The following is a 21686-nucleotide window of genomic DNA, read 5'->3' on the forward strand; positions in this document are numbered from 1 at the left end:
AACAAAGGTTGGTAATAAAACACAATAGAAGACCTTCAGAAAACTTGCTGACTGCACTTGGCAGATGAAATTAACTGTAGATGAAAGGAAAAGCAATGTGATAGGGTCTAACGATCATTACTCTTCAGTAATGATCCCCCATGAAACAGGGGGGATTGTTAAGAGGAATTTGAATGTTAGAAATTACTAGAGAAGAAATAGACGGCTTCAGAAAGTATTCTGTCATTATAAAAAAATCCACAGTTCCTGCATGTGTGCTGTTGAAGGTTACGTGCAGTTCAGGTCCCCTTGTATCAAAAAGGATACAGCAGAACTAGGATAGTCAGTTCAGTCTACTGAGGAGTCCTAAACACACACCTCTGAACTACAAGAGCGTTTCAGGAAGTAACATGGTGATCGCCCAGGTCTTAATTCCCTTCCCTGAGGCATTTTAAGTTGGGATTTGGCTGTTATTGGAGGTGGGCTCCTACACAGAATTTAGGTTTACCCCAATAGATCTGTTCTTACATTAATCTGAAACTCTGCTTCGGAGCATTGGGGAAAGAGATAATGTAGAGATTTGTAACAGAAAGGCGAGGGTTGCTGTGGATGGCAGTGTGTGTGCCAGCACCAGCGGAAACAGCAGAACAAGAGTGAAGGGCATGACCTGCATTGATAATGATGGACGCTGCTCCCAGTCAGACCAGGGAGTGGGGCAAGCCCAGATGGTGGGCGCGCTGGCAAGACCATAGCACCGACGGCTCCTCAGCGGTGGGCCCTGCGCTTTACGAGAGGAGGATGGCAACAAGCCAGCATGTCACACGTGCCATTCCTTTATGGCATTAATGTGAGTGTGTAAAACCAATTTGTTAAGAGATTTGTTAGATTTTCCCCAGATCTTGCACTGAGTTTTGTTACACTACTGTTCTACAAGAGACATTGTTACTTGTTTCTACCTGGAAGTACTGCAATGAGTTGCTCAAAAATATTGTTGCTCACTAAAAGCTGAGGTGAACTTGTCAGTTCCTTTTCTAACAGTCTCAACTCATTCAGGGTGAGCTGTAGGACATTACAAACAGGTTAAGCTTGACTTGGAAGCCTACAGAGGGAGTATATCACAATATGCATTCCTGTCATTATCCCACAGTATTTGTTTCTATGTATAGCCTTGCATGGATACGTTAAGTTTCAACATAACATTTCCACTTATCTCACCAAGGGAGCAGTTAAGCCGCACTCAGGCTCTGCAAGTTCTGCAGGTAAGAAGCAGTGGCTTTTGGTTTTGTTTCAGCCAACAATAAATGCAGCATCTACTTCCATTTCCTCCACAGCTTGTGATCAGCTTCTCATGAAGAGAAGGGGACAAATCTTTTATCTTGCCTAGCAGCAGTCTACTACTAAGCAGTTTAGAAACAAAGATCTAAGAAAGCAGGAATAGTGAAACAGGAGTTATTAGGATCAGCACCATGAAAAACTATTGATCCTCCTGACACAAAACTCCTCCTTTCTCACACACCATATGACCATCCCACTTTTGGTTGTATGCAAAAGATGAACATAGGTAAGTTTTTCAATAAGCTTTACTAGCTGATATTTGCTTATAACTTTTGATGGTGTTCTGTTGAATGTGTATTTAATTTTTAAACACTTATGCCATGACTACTTTGTGCAGTCAGACTTTACAGCTAGCTTACGCATTCAGCACTGAACCAATAGGTGCACAGAGATCACCAGAGAGCACCTTGTTTCTTGAGAAATATTGACAAAGCTTTCCCTTGGCCATTCATTATGCTGTCTTCAGTCAATTCTCATTTTGAAGTTAATAGTCACTAATTGTTTTGTGACATTTTGAAAGGTGAGAAATATGTGGAAAAAACAACCCAGTACATAACGACAATCAGTGAGACAGAAGATGAGTCAGCAAGATCCTAGCAGAAGCAGCACCCCACCAAAAGATGACAGAGGGAAGACCTCCTGACATTCTACCTTCGTATGCAAGATGCAAAAAACCCCCGTTCCTCTGTAAACAAGCAAAATGACATTTTCACTCTGCCATGTCCTGACTCCTTGAGGAGAGGTAATTGGAAAATTCCGCATTTGGATTCCCATAATTTGGGAAATAGATACTCTCGAGAAAGGCACGCTGCTTAACAGGACAGGGTATCTTTGCTTTAATTCTTAATGGGCTACTGAAATCTAGCCTTTGGAGAGAAGAGGTTCCCAAATTCTGCTTACATATTTCTGATTCATTGCCACAAGCAGCCTTACAGCATGATTTTATCCAAATGTGATCTTATCAGAAAGAAAGGGATCATCAATTGTGTAGGATACTATGTACATAACACTTGTACAGGACTCTCAGTCTGGCATAATCCATGGTTTTACCAGATAACTTTGATAAGGTGGCTAATTATTGGCTGAGTAATCCCTAGTTATCCCTAAAATCAATTACCTCTCCTTCTTTATAGATTAAAACAACCCGTTGCTATTTTCTCACGATCCTGGTTGTCAGTAGCCCTGTTAGATGCTTTTTTTGTGAGCAGACTATTCTCCTTTGGCTTTTGCAAGTGTAACTCATATACAGAGCATCAGACAGTAGGAAGTTTTCTTTTAGTTTTCTTTCTCCTCCCCACATCCTCTACTCACTGAAGTTATTGACTGGCACACCAAAGTGAAACTACCTTAACTTTGTACCTTTAGCAAGTAAGTAATCTGAAAGCTATAACGTAGCATTTTCTCATACAAAAAGTGCACCCAGATGTGTTACACCCTTTATTTGTAAATCAATGAGTTAATTATTGAGCCAATAATCCCTGCTTCATAATAGTAACTGGAGGGTGCCCATAGAAACAAAAGCATAGAGCAACTTTTTACTCCTCTGAAGTACTCCCTTGATGCAATCTCTGGGGTCTTGTGTTTTGCTATTCTGTTTGTAAATCTTTCATCGATCAACAGAATTGGGATATGTAGTGCTTGTACATACATTGAAAAGGATTATCCAAATCTGACCTTCTGAAGACAAAAATAAATGTTCCTACTGACGTGTCCTAGAGAAAGATTTGTGTTAAGAAAAAAAATTTGTGTGTTTGTTTAGAACCTGGATCAGTTAACAGAGCCAGTTTGCAGAAAGGCACATTACATTGACAAAGGCAGAGGGGTGATGATCTTCAGGAAAGAAGTGGACAGAAGGACCACGAACACAGATTGTGTAGGAGGGTAGCAGGAACTTCTGAAAGTAGCTTTGTCCCTAAAGAAGACCTAAACTCTTTCCTGAGAAAAGAGGAACACTCCTTTGTTCTCACTAAATGAAAGAGAAGATTTTGAAGGAGCCCGAATTGCTATATGTAAGGAAACAGATGCCTGGGTTTACTGTTCTGAGTCAGCTAAAGGGACAATGCCCAGCACAGTATAATCTTGATGTTTTCAGGTAAAAACAATCTTTCTATCCACAGCTAGATTCTAATTATACTTCTGTTTCATTAAACAGACATCAAAGTACTGCAGCATTTCATCAAGATGCATGAACCACCTCGAGACATTGTCCATGAAGAAGTTGTTATTGTCATTGAAGAGACTGAAGTTATCAAAAAGGAAGTTACCAGAGAAAAATAACCTCACTGAAGCTGTAAGCCAAATGCAAGAATAAAGGAGTCAGTCAGCAAGCAGATATTCCCCAAGAGCCAGCATTAGAATCACCAACTATAAGGGTTGAACCAAGAGATTCATGTAATCTTCCTGAAGGTAATTGTGACTGTGTGGGTGAAAGAGAGATAATTGCCAAATACAAAATGCTCTTGAAAATGATTGCAAGACTCTGTGGTGGGGAGCAAACAAGAATAACTATTAATTATTGTGAAAGTATTTCTGCTTGGGACATCATGTTCATCTTTCGTAATTTTGGAGAGATGTGCTCTGTTAGCTAAGAGATGTACTAACTCTATCTGTGTGTTACTAGATTAAAACTACAATTTATTTGTCTGATCTTTCTAATTCAATAAATGTAAAGAGCATTTGAAACTACAGTACTACATCTATTAATATTTTTGTTCTCAGTTCTGTAAGGCCATTAAGGATTTACTAATCATAATATACAATATATCACCAACCACAATAAATGTGATCTTTGCTTCTTGTATAATATTCAGTGTAAAGTTGAAAACTGCATTACCTGAAGTTGAAGGCTGCATTACCTCAAAGCAAGGCTAGTATTGGATACCTACGGCTAAGTTCAAACGGTAGGGGCCAGCTCCTGGTTTTTGTGTGCATCCAGGTTTTGCCAGGATGAATGAGGTGATCGTCATGTGGCATGCCACAGCAGCAAGAGGGCAACTCTAGCCTCATTTTAGAAGGAGCCTACGGAGCCACACATTTATTAGTTGTGTTTGAATAATAGTCATGTTTTGGCAGAGGACAGTAGCATTCCCCTCGCAACAAAGCCATTGCCCAAATGCAAACCATTCTCCAGCACATATTGTTTTGGTACAGGAAAGTTCAGGTGGTTCTAAGGGGTACTCCTCCCACAAATTTCCCACCCCTACCCAGATTATTCGAGCCCGATTCTGAGGATGTTTGTTATGAATTTTGATTGATTTGGTGTATAGATTTCTCTGTGTATTACTCAGTTCCATATGCACTACTCCCCAGCCCCAGTTGTAAAAATTGTGCATTTGTCCATGTCCCATTTCCCACCCCCTTTACTGGCAAATCCCCTTTGTACATCCTTCACAGAAAGTTGTCCATGTATCCCTAAAAGCCCATGGGGATTTTATGTTACATGGCAAGTTGTGACAGGGGCGGTCCTTTCCAACACAAACTATTCTATGATTCTGCCATTTGTCTTCATCCTTCAAGTGTGAGTTGGTCAAATTCTTGCCACCCATATCCCTCAGCCTCTCCTACCCCTGAAAAGTTTATTTGTTCCTTTTTCTGATGTGGTGGTTCACTAGTTAAGGTAAGCGATGATCCAGTATTAATTAAAAACATAGTCCCTGTTCACATATTCACACATATTCAGCAATGTGCTCTGGATCTCTAGCTGTCTGTGGAGGGGTTGATTTTGATATTAATGCTTAACCAGCCCCCCTACAGCGGGCCTCCCTAATGAAGGGATAATTGAGTCATTGCTGCCACTTCCCTAGACTTCAGCGGTTTGGCTGAGAAAGTCAGATGCTAGAACATTTAAAGCACCTTTCACTGATGGAAAATTCTTAAATTCCCACCCGCTTTGGGCATTTCCAACCATCCTTGCTTAACTGTGGCCTGTATTTAATATCCTGAGTTTTTTCCCCATGACAGTACGTTGAAAGTGATGTAAGGAGCTCGGCTGTCTCTTCCAGCTGCTCCGACCCAGGACCTCTCCGGCCTGGTGGCTGGAGCCCAGCCTGGGGACCCGGGGCCTCTGCCCAGGCTGGGGGACATGGCAGTCGCTATCCTGTTTCCAGGTTCAACCAGTAGCGAAACTGAGCATGGATCACAGAGACACACGGACACCCCTACAGACACACAAGCACAGAGGACGCTGACACGACTGGTCACACACCCTGCCACAGGCAAGGTGCTGCCTTCAACAGTACCCGCATGCAGGACTCACGTGAAGCATATACATGGGCAGCCAAGTCCCTTCCTCCTCCGGGGCTGGCAGACGGGAGGTGCCTAGCGCAGGCACACGCGACACTCTCCAGGTTCACAACCATACGCACACTCGCACATCCTCAAGCATGGCCTCTTCACCTGCCTGCCACCCCAACCAGATCCTGGGCCCCCTTACCAGCCCACGGGTCCCTGACTCACTGGCCGGCCCAGCTTGGTGCTCGCTAGCAAAACACACGGAGCTCACATGCTTATCCCTCATGCTCCCCACATTTACGGGATACCCTGGTTGTACCAGCATGGGCCCCCCACCTAACTGATACCCCATCCCAGACCAGAGGCCTCCCCGCTTGCCAGCTGCTCCAATTTTAGGTTTGCCAATAAAGGCACATGCACATCCCACACACCCCAGGTCTGGGGAAGATACAGACACACGTGCCCAGCCGCCACCAGGCACATGGGCCATGACCCGCGGTCCCGCTTCAGCCGCTGGTGCTGAGCCCCTCACTCGCCTCACTCACACCGCTCCCCCCCTCCCCAGTAGCTAGTTTTGGGAACATACACCATTCCCACCCCAGCAGCCAGGAGTTAAAGACCCCCAGTGTTCCACCAGCCGGCACCACAGGCCGGGGCGCCCACATCCCCAGCCCGACTCCAGTAGCCAGCATCAAATTCCACTTGGACACGCACAGGTCTCATAGTCCGTGCAGCACCCACACACAGGGTAGAGTGAGATTACACAGAAAGATAGTTAATAAAAGATTTAATAAGAAGTTATAAGGTGACAGGACAGGCTGCAGTGACCAGGCACAGGGCTCAGCTGGACAAGTGTACTGACCGGCCTGGTCAGGATTTCTGTCTACAAGCTTGCTCTTTTTTTCTTCATCAACCCAATTTTGTGAAGCCTTTGGTCAGACAATTTTATTTCAAAGAATACACAGTCTCACACTCCCCATATCCTTACAGGGGACTCTTCATGGACTCTGCTAGAAGAGATCATGGAAGACACAGGCAAAACGTGCAGCAGGAACTCACCTGAATATGTGACGGTATTCAGTCAGTGGTGCTGAAGGAACCTACCGATGTAATAATGCAACGTCTCACTGAAAGCCAGGTGGGTGGCAGCATGGCAAAGATGGTGCCAACTTATAAAGCTGCTGTCATGGCTTAACCCCAGCTGGCAGCTAAGCTCACTCACTCCCCCCTGGTGGGTTGGGGGAGAGAATCAGAAGAGTAAAAATGACAAAACTTGTGGGCTGAGATAAAAACAGTTTAAAAGGTAAAGCAAAAGCCATGTGCGCAAGCGAAGCAAAACAAGGAATTCATTCACTACTTCCCATTGGCAGGCAGGTGTTCAGCCATCTCCAGGAAAGTAGGATCCCATCACGCATAACAGTTACTTGGGAAGAAAAAGGCCATCACTCTGAACATCCCCCCTTCCTCCTTCTTCCCCCAGCTTTATAAGCTGAGCATGACGTCGTATGGTCTGGAATACCCCTTGGGTCAGTTGGGGTCAGCTGTCCCGGCTGTGTCCCCTCCCAACTTCTTGTGCCCCCCAGCCCACTGGCTGGTGGGGTGGGGTGAGGAGCAGAAAAGGCCTTGGCTCTGTGTAAGCACTGCTCAGCAACAGCTAAAACATCTCTGTGTTATCAACACTGTTTTCAGCACAAATCCAAAACATAGCCCCATACCAGCTACTATGGAGAAAATTAACTCTATCCCAGCCAAAACCAGCACAGCTACTCCCAGAGAAGACATCGGGTACTACAGATAATAAGCTCAGTGTCTGCATGGACAAATTAGTAGAAAGTACCAAAAGGAGAGGCACTTTAACAGGTAGTATACATTGGGGGAAGAGCTAGCACAGTCTTTGGAAGGAGGAATTCTGCCTCAAAGTTACTGGCATTTTTGAAGGCCTCATCAGACTTGTAAACAAGGGAAATGTGATTGCTGTATTTTGCTTTTTTCAAAAAAAAGAAGGAGCTTCACTCTTAGGCAAACAAAGCTTCCATGGGTTAAGGGGGAAAGTCCTAGCATGATGAAGTGTTTAAAAGATGGAAAAACCAGAGTTTGAGTGAATGATTAATTCTGAAATTGGTGGAAAGCCATTGATGAATCCTGCAAGAATCTTCTTCCATGGTCTGTGGTGTTTAACATATTCATAAATGATCTTGACACGGAGTGAAAACTGAAACAGCAACAACAACAACAACAAAAAACCCCCTAATGAGTAGTTTTTCAGGCCTGTAAAGACAAAGGTTGGTGACAAAACACTGTAGAAGACCTTCCCAAAATTTACAGACTGCACGTGACAGACGAAATGTAATGTAGAAAAATGGAAAGGGAAAGGCTTGCTCTGTCTTACACACCATACTACACCTCAACTTTAGTTATAAGCAAGAGATGAACAAAGGTGAGTTTTTCCATAAGCTTTATGTCCTGGTTTCAGCTGGGATAGAGTTAATTGTCTTCCTAGCAGCTGGTACAGTGCTATGTTTTGAGTTCAGTATGAGAAGAATGTTGATAACACACTGATGTTTTCAGTTGTTGCTAAGTAGTGTTTAGTCTCAAGTCAAGGATTTTTCAGCTTCTCATGTCCAGCCAGCGAGAAAGCTGGAGGGGCACAAGAAGCTGGCACAGGACACAACCAGGGCAGCTGATCCAAAGTGGCCAATGGGGTATTCCATACCATGGGACATCATGCCCAGTATATAAACTGGGGGGAGTGGGGGCAGGGGGATTGCTGCTCAGGGACTAACTGGGTGTCAATCGGCGGGTGGTGAGCAATTGCACTGTGCATCATTTGTACATTCCAATCCTTTTATTATTACTGTTGTCATTTTATTAGTGTTATCATTATCATTATTAGTTTCTTCTTTTCTGTTCTATTAAACCGTTCTTATGTCAACCCACGAGTTTTGCTTCTTTTTCCCGATTTTCTCCCCCATCCCACTGGGGGGAGGGGGCAGTGAGTGAGCAGCTGGGTGGTGCTTAGCTGCTGGCTGGGGTTAAACCATGACACTTTACTACCTGGTATTTGTTTATAACCTTTGCTGACATTCTGTTGAAGATGTATGTAATTTTTAAACACTTACATCAAGACTACTTTGTGCACTTAGACTTTGTGCACTTTGTGCACTTAGATTTTATAGCTAGCTTATGCATGAACCAATAAATGCACAGGGGTCACCAAGATCTCACAGATAAAGGCCTTGTTTCTTGAGAAATATTGACAAAGCTTTCCCTTGGCCATTCACTATGCTGTCTTCAGTTGATTCTTGTTTTGAAGTTAATCGTCACTAATTGTTTTGTGACATTTTGGAAGGTGACAAATATGTGGAAAAAAACAACACAGCGCAGAACAACGATCAGTCCAATGAAAGGGTATGAGTCAGTAAGATCCTGGCAGACGGAGCCCCTCACCAGAAGACCAGAAAGGAGGATCTCCTGGGATTCTACCTCCAGATGCAGGATGCAAAAAGAAGCTGTTCTTCTGTAAACCAGCAAAGCAGTATTTTCACTCTGCCATGTCCTGACTCCTTGAGGAGAGGTAACTGGAAAATTCCCTATGTGGATTCCCATCACTTTGGAAATTAGCTTCAATTTCCAAGTACTTGGCAGATTAGTCTAAGAGGTTAAAAAAAGGGAAAATAAGAGGGGCTTCTCTACATGCCAAATGCAATGGGAGTCTGCTTGCTTTGCATGCATTGAGCAATATTGACTGCTGCAATGACTACCTGACCTCAGGCACTGCAGATTAGCAGCTCCTGGGAAAGTTTCTGTGTTCTTTTGCAGGTTTGTGCAACATACGAACTGCTTGTATTTGCTAGTGGAGATGTTACACAAGCAGAGAATGACTGTCTACCTTAAGTAGGCAATTGCTGTTTTCCTTCTACTTGTTTTTTCACAACATAGGGGTAATAAGACTACGCACCAGATCTATTAAATGGACATTTTCAACGTGGAAGGAACAGAAGGTCACTCTTTGCATAAACCTTCTCATCTTCAGCACACAGGCTCCAGAAAGCAGCAGAGATGATCACAGGCACATACTTTTGAAATCTAGGCAGCATAAATCACCCTGTATACCATCACCAGTATAAAACACTTACTGTTCAGCACTGTCATTGTCTGTTACTGTTCATCAATCATCTTTGACACTTCAATTCATCACTTTGTGTTCTTGGCCCTCTGGGAATTGTAGAGACCTGGGTTTGAGGAGTGTGCAAAGAAAGCCGAGGGAAACAGCACTGAGCGCAAGCAGGGGTAGCGTTTTTATTCGTTGGCACTCTGGCAATCCTATTGTGCTCAATAGACATGCTGAAACATGTATTTTGCAGTCCCATACAATGTTGTAACTACTGCTTTGTCTTTTCTTGGGACCAGGGTATTGAAACAGCTGGAGAACTGCTGGCTTTCGCTTATGAAAGTACCCAGAAATGATGCACCAAACGGCTGGTTCAGATAAATGTTATGAACCAAGAACTTATTAACAGTACCAGCTGGGACCTCTACCAGAGTGGATCAGGTTGGTATTTTGCTACTTCTCTTCCTACATCTTTTGTTTTTCTTGGTTGGTAGGATTATGGCACAAGAAAGAAATTAATCTCATTTCTTAACACTTTCTATTCACATCTTCCATGCTCCTTCCTCTTAATTGAAGGCTGGAATTGCAATGTGAGGATAGTAAATAGATACGTACCTAGCCCTGTGTACTGAAAACCATAAATTTCTACTCACTGATTTTTAGGTTTTTCATTGTCCCTCAGCTGGTGCTTCAAGTTGAAATGGTCTATGCAGGTCTATTGCATCAACTGCAACCATTTCAGCTTATCGGCAAGTTCTGGGCTCCGCATGTTCAGTTAGCTCGCATTGCTACATTTAGTGAGGTGCTGAGTGTAAAAGAAAGAAAACCTAACAGCTAGGGGCTCTTGGGCAGGGAGAGGAAGGGAGGGAAAAGAGAAGTTGCTCTTTCTAAGGCAGGATCTATTAACTGGGTCCCAAGTCTGGCTTCTACTCTGTAGTGACTTCAGATCCTGCCCACCCAAGGCTGTCTGTACAGGCCCAAGTAGCTCTGCTCATCATGTTCAGATGCTGGAAGGAGATGCAGAGACACAGAAAAAGCATCAGAAGAAAAAAGCCTTTGTCAGAATGTAAAACCCATGGGTATGCCAAAAGGCTGCTTATCAAAAAGCTCCTAGGCATAAATTAAAACCAAGAAAATTAAATAAAATCAATTCTGGAAAAGCATGGCCTTGTGTTTTTCCTCTTGATCCAGCCTTCTAATACAAATCTGCAAATCTTGAATGACACTCAGGTAAGTTAGAGGTAAAAAATAATTTAATATACACCCAAAGTGCATTTTTGATGTTGTGGTGGGTTGATCCTGGCTAGATGCCAGGTGCCCACCAAAGCCACCCTATCCCTCCCCCTCCTCAGCTGGACAGGGGAGAGAAAATATAAGAAAAGGCTCGTGGGCCAAGATAAGGACAGGGAAAGATCACTCAACCAATTACTGTCACGGGCAAAACAGACTCGACTTAGGGAAAATTAACTTAATTTATTGCCAATCAAACCAGAGTAGGGTAATAAGAAAAAAACCCCAAATCTTAAAACACCTTCCCCCCACCACTCCCAAATTCCCTGGGCACAGCTTCACCCCCAAATTCTCTACCTACTTCCCCCAAACGGCACAGGGGGATGGAGAATGGAGGTTACGATCAGTTCATCACATGTCTGTGCCGCTCCTTCCTCCTCAGGGGCAGGACTCCTCACACTCTTCCCTGGCTACAGCGTGGGGTCCCTCCCACAGAAGACAGTCCTCCACGAACTTCTCCAACTTGAGTCCTTCCCACAGGCTGCAGTTCTTCACAAACTGCTCCAGCATGGGTCCCTTCCACAGCGTGCAGTCCTTCAGGAGCGCACTGCTCCAGCGTGGGCTTCCCACGGGGTCACAGCCTCCTTCGGGCATCCACCTGCTCTGGCGTGGGGTCCTCCATGGGCTGCAGGTGGATATCTGCTCCACTGTGGACCTCCATGGACTGACTGCAGGGGGACAGCCTGCCTCACCATGGTCTTCACCACGGGCTGCAGGGCAATCTCTGCTCTGGTGCCTGGAGCATCTCCTCCCCCTCCTTCTTCACTGACCTGGGGGTCTGCAGGGCTGTTTCTCTTATGTGTTCTCACTCCCCTCTCTGGCTGCAGTTTCTGTGCTGCCGCAACTTTTTTCCCCTTCTGAAATCTGTTAACCCAGAGGAGGCACTACCACCGTCGCTGATGGGCTTGGCCTTGGCCAGCGGCGGGTCCCAGCTGGCATTGGCTCTGTCGGACACAGGGGAAGCTTCCAGCAGCTTCTCACAGAAGCCACCCTGTAGCCTCCCAACTACCAAAACCTTGCCACACAAACCCAATACAGATGTGCCTACAAATATATGACAAATACCTGAGAAAAATCAGTGTGTTTATTTACATGACCTACAAGTATATATCTAAAATGAGTCATTTCTTCATTTCAACCAGTATGGCTTTGTGTAACTAAGACTCCATTTCAATAATATAAAAATATATTGAATAAATCATTGAATATTTACTGGACAGCCTTTACGTATACAAAATCTGAAAGTTTTGCTTTCAGCAATTAAAGCTGTTACTTGTTATTTGCTGTATTTAATTGTCACTAAAAATGTTTTGTTTGCTTTTTTTTTTTCCTTATTTTTTTTACTGGAATGAGTATTGCTATTATTTTTCTGTGTACAATTGCCCACCAAATCATTTCGAGTGCCTTACACCTTAAGAGAGGTAAGTACATTGCTTAAGTCCATGATTTTTCCTTTCCAAGCTCTTTTATTTCTCCTATATAGATATAGAAGTGAAAATTCTCCCTAGTCATAAAGTAGTTTTAAAAAACAATGTCTGCATTATTTCTGTCATGGAAACTCCTTCCTGTTCTGCAAGGCAAATGTTCTTGGATAATACCAACTTCCTACAACTACAAAAAGGGTATTTTCCTCCTGCAGGCAGAGAAAACTACAATGTATGAATCAGGGCACACTCTACGTTCTATGCATTACTTAATATATTACATACACTCTGCGTATTTTAGCTCTTAGCTACATGTTCCATCTTTAGAACTAGAATTGCTTAACGAAAACGTCTGTTGACTGGTCACAAAGCTCTGAAGCTTAACACAAGGCCATAAATTCAGTAGCAGTGTATCCACCCACAGTCCAATGATGCAAGAATGAAACCTACCTCAATTTTGACATAGGGGATACCGAAAAGAGAGACTAATGGGTGAGCTCAGCTCCTTCAGTTGCAGGCCATCAAAGCCTGTCCCCATGGGATCCTGTGATACTCTTTCTGCTGTTGAGTCCATTTTGCAGGTCTTCCTTTTGCCCTTCGTTTTCCTAATATGATAAATTTTCAGAGAGAGACATTGCTCTCGGAGGTCCCATTCTTTCAGCTATGTCCATAAGAAGCTGTCTGGAGAGTCATTCATTCTTCCCATGTTACTGGTTGATGTTCTGGCCATGAAAAAACAGGACAGTACCATTGTTCAAATACCTATAAATAAAATTATAATGCTTTAATAACAGACCTTGCCTGAGGATCCACTCTCTTTAGGGACCTTACCATCAGAATCCTTGCCCATTTGAATTATTTTTTAGCACTTCCCACTATAATCAAAAACTAAAATAAAAATACTTAGTGTTTACTAAGGGAGGTTGTTCCATAGCGCTCTCAAAAAAATATTTTGTCTTTTTTAGATGGTAATTGGACATGTAATACTTGGAATTATTTTAGATAAAGTCTTTTAAGCATTCTTCTTTCACTGGCTTACATTCTGCTTGAGCATTTTGAGCTAACAGGTTGCCTCTTATGTCTTAGGTTCCCACCATAAAATGACTAGAATGCAATTTGGAGGAGTAACTGCATTTGCAACTATGTCACTTTTTATTTGCTCACAAGACAAAAGTTATGTACTATTAACGGATTATGTAACAACAAATAATCTAAGCTGTCACGATTTTAATGACAGCTCTATATCTGTTTTATCAAGTCACTCAATTTCTACTAGTTATGTTTGCATCGCCCAAACTAGCAATACTCACAGTAAAAAAACAGAATTGAACTATCTGTGCTGGAAACCATTAAAACTACCAGGAATGATCCCGCTCTCCCACTAAGCTCTGTCCCAGCTTCATTCTTCTGTCCACAGGTTTGCAATACTAAGGGCAAGACAAATCAAAACATGTAAGTGAAATATATTGTATTTCAAAACAGGTTTTTCTCATGAACATATTACCATTTATCCGTTCCTTTCTTAGAGTGTCTCTTGGAAACACTGACAGAGTATCAATAGGAAGGCAGCTGCATCTGGAAGTCAGTTTAAGAAGTTAACAAAAACAGAATTAGAAATCAATTAAATATGTTTCATGGAATTATTCAGTTTATTAACAGACCAGGAAAAGGAGCAAAAGCTTAAGTCAGCTGCAGTAATTTCAGGACTTACCTTTATACATGTCACTGATGATAGTTTATTACTTACCATCCCTAACAACAATTTTGGGGGGTTCAAAATGTGTTGGCCAACTGCAGCTAAAGACAGTCTCGCTGTGCTTGGTGTCCTCAGGAAACCCTGACAAGCATAACCACATTAAACACCTCCAGCATTCTGCTGATTATTGGGGCAATTGTGTACCCTTATAAATTCATATGCAAGTGGTTTACTTGATGTGCACCTATTAGATGTACTGACATGAGTTAGCCCGTACTGTACAGTACCTGTAATCGCTCTATCTGTCAGGGCTAGTATCAGTAGCTTCATATCACACTGCAGCAAACAAAATAAAAATGTTTAAATGCAGAGCTCCTTTCCTGTATTGGGGAGTCCAGCAAAAAATTTTAGAAGACAAGTTTTATGTTTAATCAGCTGACAAGTAGATAAATCAGCAAAAAAGAAATCTAGAGGAAGTGAAAGGAGAGAAAGGAGAGGAAGGCCAGGAGCGAGGTCACCTTGGGATCAATTACTGCAACACATTGAACATGAGCACACATCTCACGTGTGTAGCAACTGAAGTTACTTAAGATTTAACTCCGTGTTAGCAGTACACTGTTACAAATTTCTGAGCATTTTGAACAACTGACAGTATCCCTCAAATTTAGCACCTGCTCCTTAAGGTTGACTATTCTTCCATGTATTTGAAGAGGGCAGAACTGAGACTGCAGACAAACAAATATAGCTGGTTCCTGCTGTCACGGGTCCCAGTGTATTAAAAGTTGTCAATACCTCAGACTTTCAAAATAGATTTCATCTTAAATCAAAGCTTTTCATGAAGTAAAAACATAAGCCTAGTACAACTTTTATAGACTTTCATACAATATACTAAAATTGATTTGGGGCTTCTGGGTGCTATGGTCACATATGTCAGAAAAAAAAAAAAAGCTGAAAAGATCTGTGAATGTAAATTTAAGGCATTTAAGGCCACTTACAGCTCTCATCCTTCATAGGCAGCAGGAACCACTAACCCCAGGGAATTCAGGCCATAAAAGCATATTTCATAGTGTTTGGAGATGACTGGCTTGTAAAAAGCTTAGTGCAGAAAACTTTAACATTTGTATTTTAGTACGTGGTGTTTTTCCCATTCTGCTATTTAAATATTTTCATTGGTATACTGTGACTGTCAATATATAAAATTAGTCTTTATTTCCCTTAGCAAATGTTGGTTTTTTTTCATTTGAATTACTTGAGGATTTTTTTTCTTACCATCACTAATTGCAAAGACTGAAAAAACAATTTAAAATCAATTTTAAGACACCAAACTAACACACACACACCAATAGTAACAATGTGAAACTCAAATCATACATCAGCGTTGGTTTGCTCAGGAAATAAAGATACATTTCTGCCATAAAGATGCCAGGATGGCAAAGCCAAACAACATTAATTTTTAAATCTGCATCCAGCTTTCCAAGAAATTTATCCCCTTATATAAGCAAAGTTTAGCAGGAAGCTACAGACATAGGCCCACATTTTAGATTCAGCTGAACAAAATTCCCTTAAAAGGTGACTGTTAAATAGAGTACTGCCTTGCGGAGGATAGGTTTTCGTCTGAAGAAGAGAAATCTAAGTAGGTCACTCCTCTCCAGTGTAACAGAAAACTGTTAACTGCGACCAAGTTTAGCGTTTATTTGAAGCTAGTCTTAAATTATTTAAGAAGTAAACAAAACCTGCAGTCACAGTTAACTAAATTAAGCAAGTATATAAAGTGCTGGATGATTAAGAGTATGTCTTTTAACTCCTTCTCTGGAAAATAAGTTAGAAAATAAGAACACTAAAGGCAACTTTCAGAAGTCAATTATTTGCTCACTAAAGTTGAAGATGACATGAAACTTGTGGTTTTGTCCCAAAATGAGCAATAATGTCTGAAGAACAGAGCACAGAAATGACGCATCAAATGGAAAGAAAACTTCCACTTTAAAGATCTGATATAATTTAAAATAAATAAATACCATAATCCATAAAGTAAAATGAAAATTTTATAATTTTTTAAAACTTCTTGTATGGGGTTCACAGACCTGAGAATACACCCAAAATAACTTGTCCAAAGTATTCCTTTAAAAAATTATAAATTATTGGTAACAGTTTCTTTAATGGAGATTGCAGGAGTAGGTCCCACATGAGTCCATATATAGCCCTTCTCTGGTCTTGTAGGAACAGTAGGGAAGGGAGATGATCGAGATTTGAAATATTCTGAAGGTGCATGACAAACAAATTCTAAATATTCCATTTTTCTTGGGAGATCTTCTTCTGGTCCTAGGGGAAAAAAAAAAAATCTTCAAAGACGAAATTTAAAGGCATAAAATTGGAGTATGCAGGACTTAAAAATATGCAACAACAGCCAACATCCCTTGGAGAATGTTCCTTTTCAATCAGTGACTTTCCTGCCAAAGTAGCCTCAAATACGAGGCAAGATACCTCTACCTTTATTTTTCCTGAGCTGATCTTTTTCTTTTTTTTTCCCCCTCATTTGAAGCATTCAGTTATTTGATTGAAGTACTTTTGTTAATATATTTTAAATAGATACTATTTGTGGCCTGCCTGTGAAGAGGATTTTTCTGAATTATTAATAATTTTATCATCAGTAGCAGAACACTCTCTATGCTAGTGCTTGCACGCTATGTATTTTAAGTACCCAAGATGAAGATCAGCTAATTCAGGTCATCTTAAAAGAAACAGCTTGGACTGGTGTATCAGGTTTATAGTGTAGTAACTTCAATTCTATCTATGGAGTAATAATTTGATCTTTAAAGTTGCAAGACTGTAATTGTGCCCGTGAGCGCAAATACTCAGATAATCACACTCACTGCAGTAGCGCTAATCATGTTATATACAGAAGATAAATAAATGATCTTGACAAGCTAAAAGGTTAATTAAAAAAATACAACTCTGCATTAGTCTAGGCACATATAAGTAGTTGTATAAAATAAAGACTTAGAGATTACCTATGATATAAGATGCTGGGTCAAAACAATCTTTGGGGCTGGCTTGCGTAGGAATGAGCCAGGTTAGCGCAGCACTCTTTTCACAGTATTGGTCCTGAATAAACCCACGGATCTGAGCGTAGTATGTTTTTCCATCCTGCTCATCAACCACTGAAACAACATCTCCAATTTGATAGTATACACCCTAGAAGAAGAAGAAATGATAATTAAATCAAACAATCTGATTTTAGAAGCTTTACTCTGTGATTCTGATTCATATCTTAAGTATCAGTACCTTAAATTATCTCAAATTACCCCCGTCTTGAAAGACAGCCTTAATTCAGCCACATGCAAAAGAACGGTGGCGTAAGATAGAGCGCTGTCTCACCCTAAGCAGTCATCAGCACCGCTTGTGCACAATCACCCAATGTCTAGGAGTCTGAGGCTATGCCTCCTGTCTGCAGAGTGGAGATGGTCTCATTCCGTCAGAAGCAGGAGAGTGCAACACCACCTTCTAGAAAAAGTAACTGTAGTAATTTCCCTGTGTGTGCAGGGAAAGCAGCTTTCTGTGTATGAAGAAGTTCACTCATCTGAATGCAAAGGAGTCCCAAAACACAGATCCACCTCCTGCCACCTTCCATTGTGCTCTGCAACGTGTGAGGCTGCGCACCAAAGGCAACTCACTTCATGTCGTAACAGCGTCGCACAGCACAATGCAGTGCCTGCACTACCTATCAAGACCAGAGTTTGCCAAGAATCATCCAGGAAGGTTTTGTTTTTAAAAAAGATAAAAAGAACACAAAAACCCCAAACAGCCCCCTTCTCAACAGCACAGCAAAGTATCAGAATAGAAACATTTTGCATAAAGAGATCACATTAAATAAAACTTCTTAGGAATAAAGAATTTCTTAGGAATTCCTGATAAAAACACTCAAGACAAGACATTAATTCTTTTCTGAACTAGTCAACAGCAGAGATTCATTTGGGATGCCAGACACGAAGCATCAGGTCTCTAGAGAGTATACAGAAGCTCCTCTGGCTGTGCAGTCTCCCACTGGCTATCCTGACCTTTTCTTTGGGGGAAAAGACATTTCAAATGTTTTGGTTGTACTACCGGGAAACAAAAGCAAATTTCAGAACTTCAAAACACTAACACCTTGGCATGCTGTTAAAAACTCTCTCAAGCATGAATGCGAGGAAGGCTAGCTTCTGCTTTCATTGCAATAGTCAACAGATCCTGTTCCCAGGGTGTTTGAGACTGCTTGCACTCAGCTCTGAAATGGGAGCCAGTTTAGACGTTAGGGCAGTGCAACCCACCCCCTCTACAGGCAACATTCTCTGTGCCTAAGGTAGGAAACATCACACAAATTTAAGTAATCAGCTATAGTCACTTTTGCTTGACCTCTGCACGGTGAAAGTTAAAAGTTTCAAAACCTTGACTGCAATAATTACTAAGGAAACCAGATGCATCTTTTTCTTGGAAGAAAAAAATGGGACAATGATAAATACGTAAACTACTGTGGTAAACTACATTGCAAGACTTAATGGCAAGAACATAAGGCAGAGCAAAATCCTACACAACTGCTAGGCAAGGAAAAACAGTTTCTGGGAATACGCCCCTAGTGCTTTCACTATCTGTGATAATTTTTGACACTGGAAACAGAAACAGCGAGCTCTTTTTTTTCAAACAGATTTGCACAAACCGTACCTTATAGAAGATTGATTCTGCTGTAATTATAGTGGATACAGACTCAGGAGCCTTGATGGGCTAAGAAAAGAACACAGAAATGGAAAATCAAGAGGGTTAAAACAAACCAACCATGTAATATAATTCCAGGTTGGTTTTTTTCCTTTTAGACAACATACTGATACGTTATCCTCTTAGAAAATTAGCGAACACAGGAAATGGGGCGCAAACATTTCAAACATCTGTACGTTAAAATTGGAAACAATAAGGTTAACATTTTCGCCCTCAGGATTTTAAGCGGAGAAGCGAGTACTAAATTCACACGGCTGGTTTCTATTTACACAAACCCCCTTCCCTCGAGAAGCGAGCCCGAAGGACTGGATGCCGTGCGGACGGACCGGTGGATCACGCCGGGGGCCGCGCCCGCGCTACGGAGGAAGAAACCGGCTCCGGCTCTGGCAGCTACTACGGCCACCTCCCGGCCGGGCTTCAGGCCGGTTTTGCGGCAGGAGCTGCACAGCTCCGCGCTGGGGTCCAGCGCGCCGGCAAGGTGAGCCCGGCGGGGGCCGGGCCCTGCGGGCCCGCCGCGGGGAGCCGCTTCTTCGGGGGACGAGACGGGGCTCCAGCTCCGCCCCGGCCCGCGGGGGCCCCGCGGCGGCCCCGCCGCTTCCCATCCCAGCCGCCAAGAGCCGCACGCCACCTTACGTTTTTTAACTTAAAGATGTGCCTCCTCCCCTTGCCCTTCGTGGAGACCTTCTTCTCGGCGGCGGGCGCCGACTTGTACTTGGTGTTCCTCAGCCGCGCAGAGCGCCGGTGGATCTCCTGCTTGCTCTAGGGGGGAAATGGTCGAGTAAATACACGGAAGGGCGCTGCCCCGGGCGCGGGGCTGCGGCCGGCCGGGTCCGGCCGGTCCCTGCGGGCTCACCTGCTTCCCGCCGCCGCCGCCTCCGCCGTTGCTGTGCTGGGCGGCGGCCGAGGTGGTGGCGAAGGCGGCGGGCCCGGGCGGCGCGGAGCGGGCCGTGCAGTTGTTACACAGGATCTCGCCCTGGCCGCCCTTCTTCCACATGGAGGAGGACGTGCTGCGGCACACGCTGCAGGTGGGCTTCAGCCCCAGCGGCATCCTGCGGCCGGCGGCGGGGCCCGCGGCCCCGGGCAGCGAGACCGGCGGGGAGCGCGACGCCGACACCGGCCGCGGCGCCGGCCCCTTCCCGCCGGCGGCGGATGTCGCTGCGGCGAGCCGAGGCGCGCCGGGAGGAGCGGGGCGGCCGGCCCTGCCCTCTGCTGGCTGCGGGGCCGCCCGCCGCCGAGGGGTGGCCGCGGCCCGGCCCGGCCCGGCCCGGCCTCAGCGCCCGCCGTGCCGAGCCCCGCGGGGCACCGCCTCCCGCCGCGCTTGGGCCCCGGCAGGGGCGGGCGGCTGCGGCCCGGCCCGGCCCTGCCCTTCCCTGCCGGCGGGGTCGGGGCCTCGGTGGCCGGGGAGGCTTTCGGGGCAGAGCGGAGCTCCGTGGGCCCGTGTCCCGCCGGCGTAAAGGCTGTTTCCCTCGGAAGTGGCAGTCAGCCAGCGTTGGCTCTCGGTCCCCGAGGAGAAAGGGTTCGTGTCCCAAGCAGGGCGCGTCTCTTGCCTCAGCAAAAACCGTGACAGAGAGGCAGAGCAGTGTCCCTGCAATCCGGCGAGAGCCGCAGGCGGTCCAGGGCGAGACCCGACGGGCGCAGCAAAGCACGGAAGCCGCCCGTGGTACCTGCGCCGTTCCCGCTTGCCGGCGGACGCCCTCGTCCCAAGATGTACAGCTGTCATCCCTCCTACTCACCGGAGAATCAGAGGGCAAGAGGCGGACTCAGGTAGTCGTCCTGATTCAGGAGAACAGTGACTGTGGATCTTACCTCGACACGCGCCAGCTTCGGTCTTCATTAAGCCAACTGCCCCTCAGTCACGTATCAAATAGTTTAAAGGGCTGGGGAATGGACGCGTGTCTTTGTGAAGCTTTGCCAGCTAAATGTGGGAACCACGGATCTAACTGTGGTTCCTCACCCTGACGCCACTTTCATGGCCCCAAGCCATCCTGTGTAGAAGTTTCTCTAGTCTGATGTTAAGAAAGAAATGCCCACTCACCCACGAGGATTTGCAGCCTCTTAGTTTCCCTACTCAGCCTTCATCCTTGATCCTCAGGTTTCATTTAAACCTTCTTTGGTGCAAATTAAGTTGACTGCTTTTTGTCTTGTTCTCAGTGGACGCAAAGAACAAATAATCTTTTTTAATAACATTTTTTTACATAGAGGAAAATGATCCTGCTAAAATAAATTTTTAAAAAATGTAAAATAGAGGCTGTTTCTTTCAACGGTATCATGGTAACAGTTGCATAATTAATAGACATAATTTGCAGGGATCTGCTTACAGATGCTCCCCTCATGCAGTGTGCAGTGGCTGGAGGGCTTGCTTGCATTGGTGCTGACTCATGGGCAGCTACACTTAATCTCTTGCACGCCTCTCTTTCACGCCAGCTTCGACTTTCTTGTCTCAGGTGCCAAATGTATTTTGTTTGGATTCAAATCCTATTTTACCTTCATCTCCTTTCAAGCTGTTCATAGTTCTTGGGCTGTTATTTTTTTTTTTCTCTGCTTCTTTAATCTATCCCTCTGTAGTTTTATGATTACCTTGCAGGTCAGTGATCTCACAGAGATCTTTACATTCTTTCCACCACTTTTTTTGCAGCTTCTGCCTGCCTGCCTTCCCAACCACCCATCCCAGAAGTCCTCCACTGCCGGGGCCCTCTCAGTGCCATCATGTTGGCATAGCATCACTAGTCTGTGTAGAAACGGGGTAGAAATAAGCAATGGTGTCCATTTCTGCCCAGATAAGTATCTAATACTTAGTGAAGGCTTTTGTTCTGTGAATTTTATAAGATACAGTGTTAATGGATTACTAGTACATTTGGAAGTAGTTGTTTTTTTT

At 44.0% G+C, this 21686-nt stretch overlaps 1 protein-coding gene across 2 annotated transcripts; it reads right to left on the reverse strand.

Moving 5' to 3' along the window:
* Window positions 1-13999: 13999 nt before the first annotated feature.
* GATAD1 (GATA zinc finger domain containing 1) lies at window positions 14000-19968 on the reverse strand. 2 transcript variants are annotated; one of them, XR_005932033.1, is made up of 7 exons: window positions 19665-19968; window positions 19445-19570; window positions 18761-18820; window positions 17074-17257; window positions 16147-16384; window positions 14353-14401; window positions 14000-14206 (listed from the first exon to the last, which is right to left on the reverse strand). XR_005932033.1 is itself a non-coding variant. In XM_041122250.1 (6 exons), the coding sequence occupies exons 1-5, from the start codon at window positions 19857-19859 to the stop codon at window positions 16194-16196; spliced, it is 756 nt and encodes a 251-aa protein (XP_040978184.1). In that variant the 5' UTR covers window positions 19860-19968; the 3' UTR covers window positions 14000-14401; window positions 16147-16193. The 2 variants fall into 2 exon arrangements, 1 of the variants encoding a protein (XP_040978184.1); XM_041122250.1 differs by having other exon boundaries at window positions 14000-14401.
* Between the last annotated feature and the right edge of the window lie 1718 nt (window positions 19969-21686).

Source organism: Aquila chrysaetos, chromosome 3, assembly GCF_900496995.4.
Source record: "Aquila chrysaetos chrysaetos chromosome 3, bAquChr1.4, whole genome shotgun sequence".
Lineage (NCBI taxonomy): Eukaryota > Metazoa > Chordata > Aves > Accipitriformes > Accipitridae > Aquila > Aquila chrysaetos.

Coding starts and splice junctions, on each gene's coding strand:
- GATAD1 (XM_041122250.1), bottom strand. CDS start 19,859: ATGCCGCTGGGGCTGAAGCCCACCTGCAGCGTGTGCCGCAGCACGTCC. Junction 17,258..18,760: donor CAGAATCAATCTTCTATAAG/GTACGGTTTGTG, acceptor TTCTTCTTCTAG/GGTGTATACTATCAAATTGG. Junction 16,385..17,073: donor CCCAGCATCTTATATCATAG/GTAATCTCTAAG, acceptor TTTTTCCCCTAG/GACCAGAAGAAGATCTCCCA.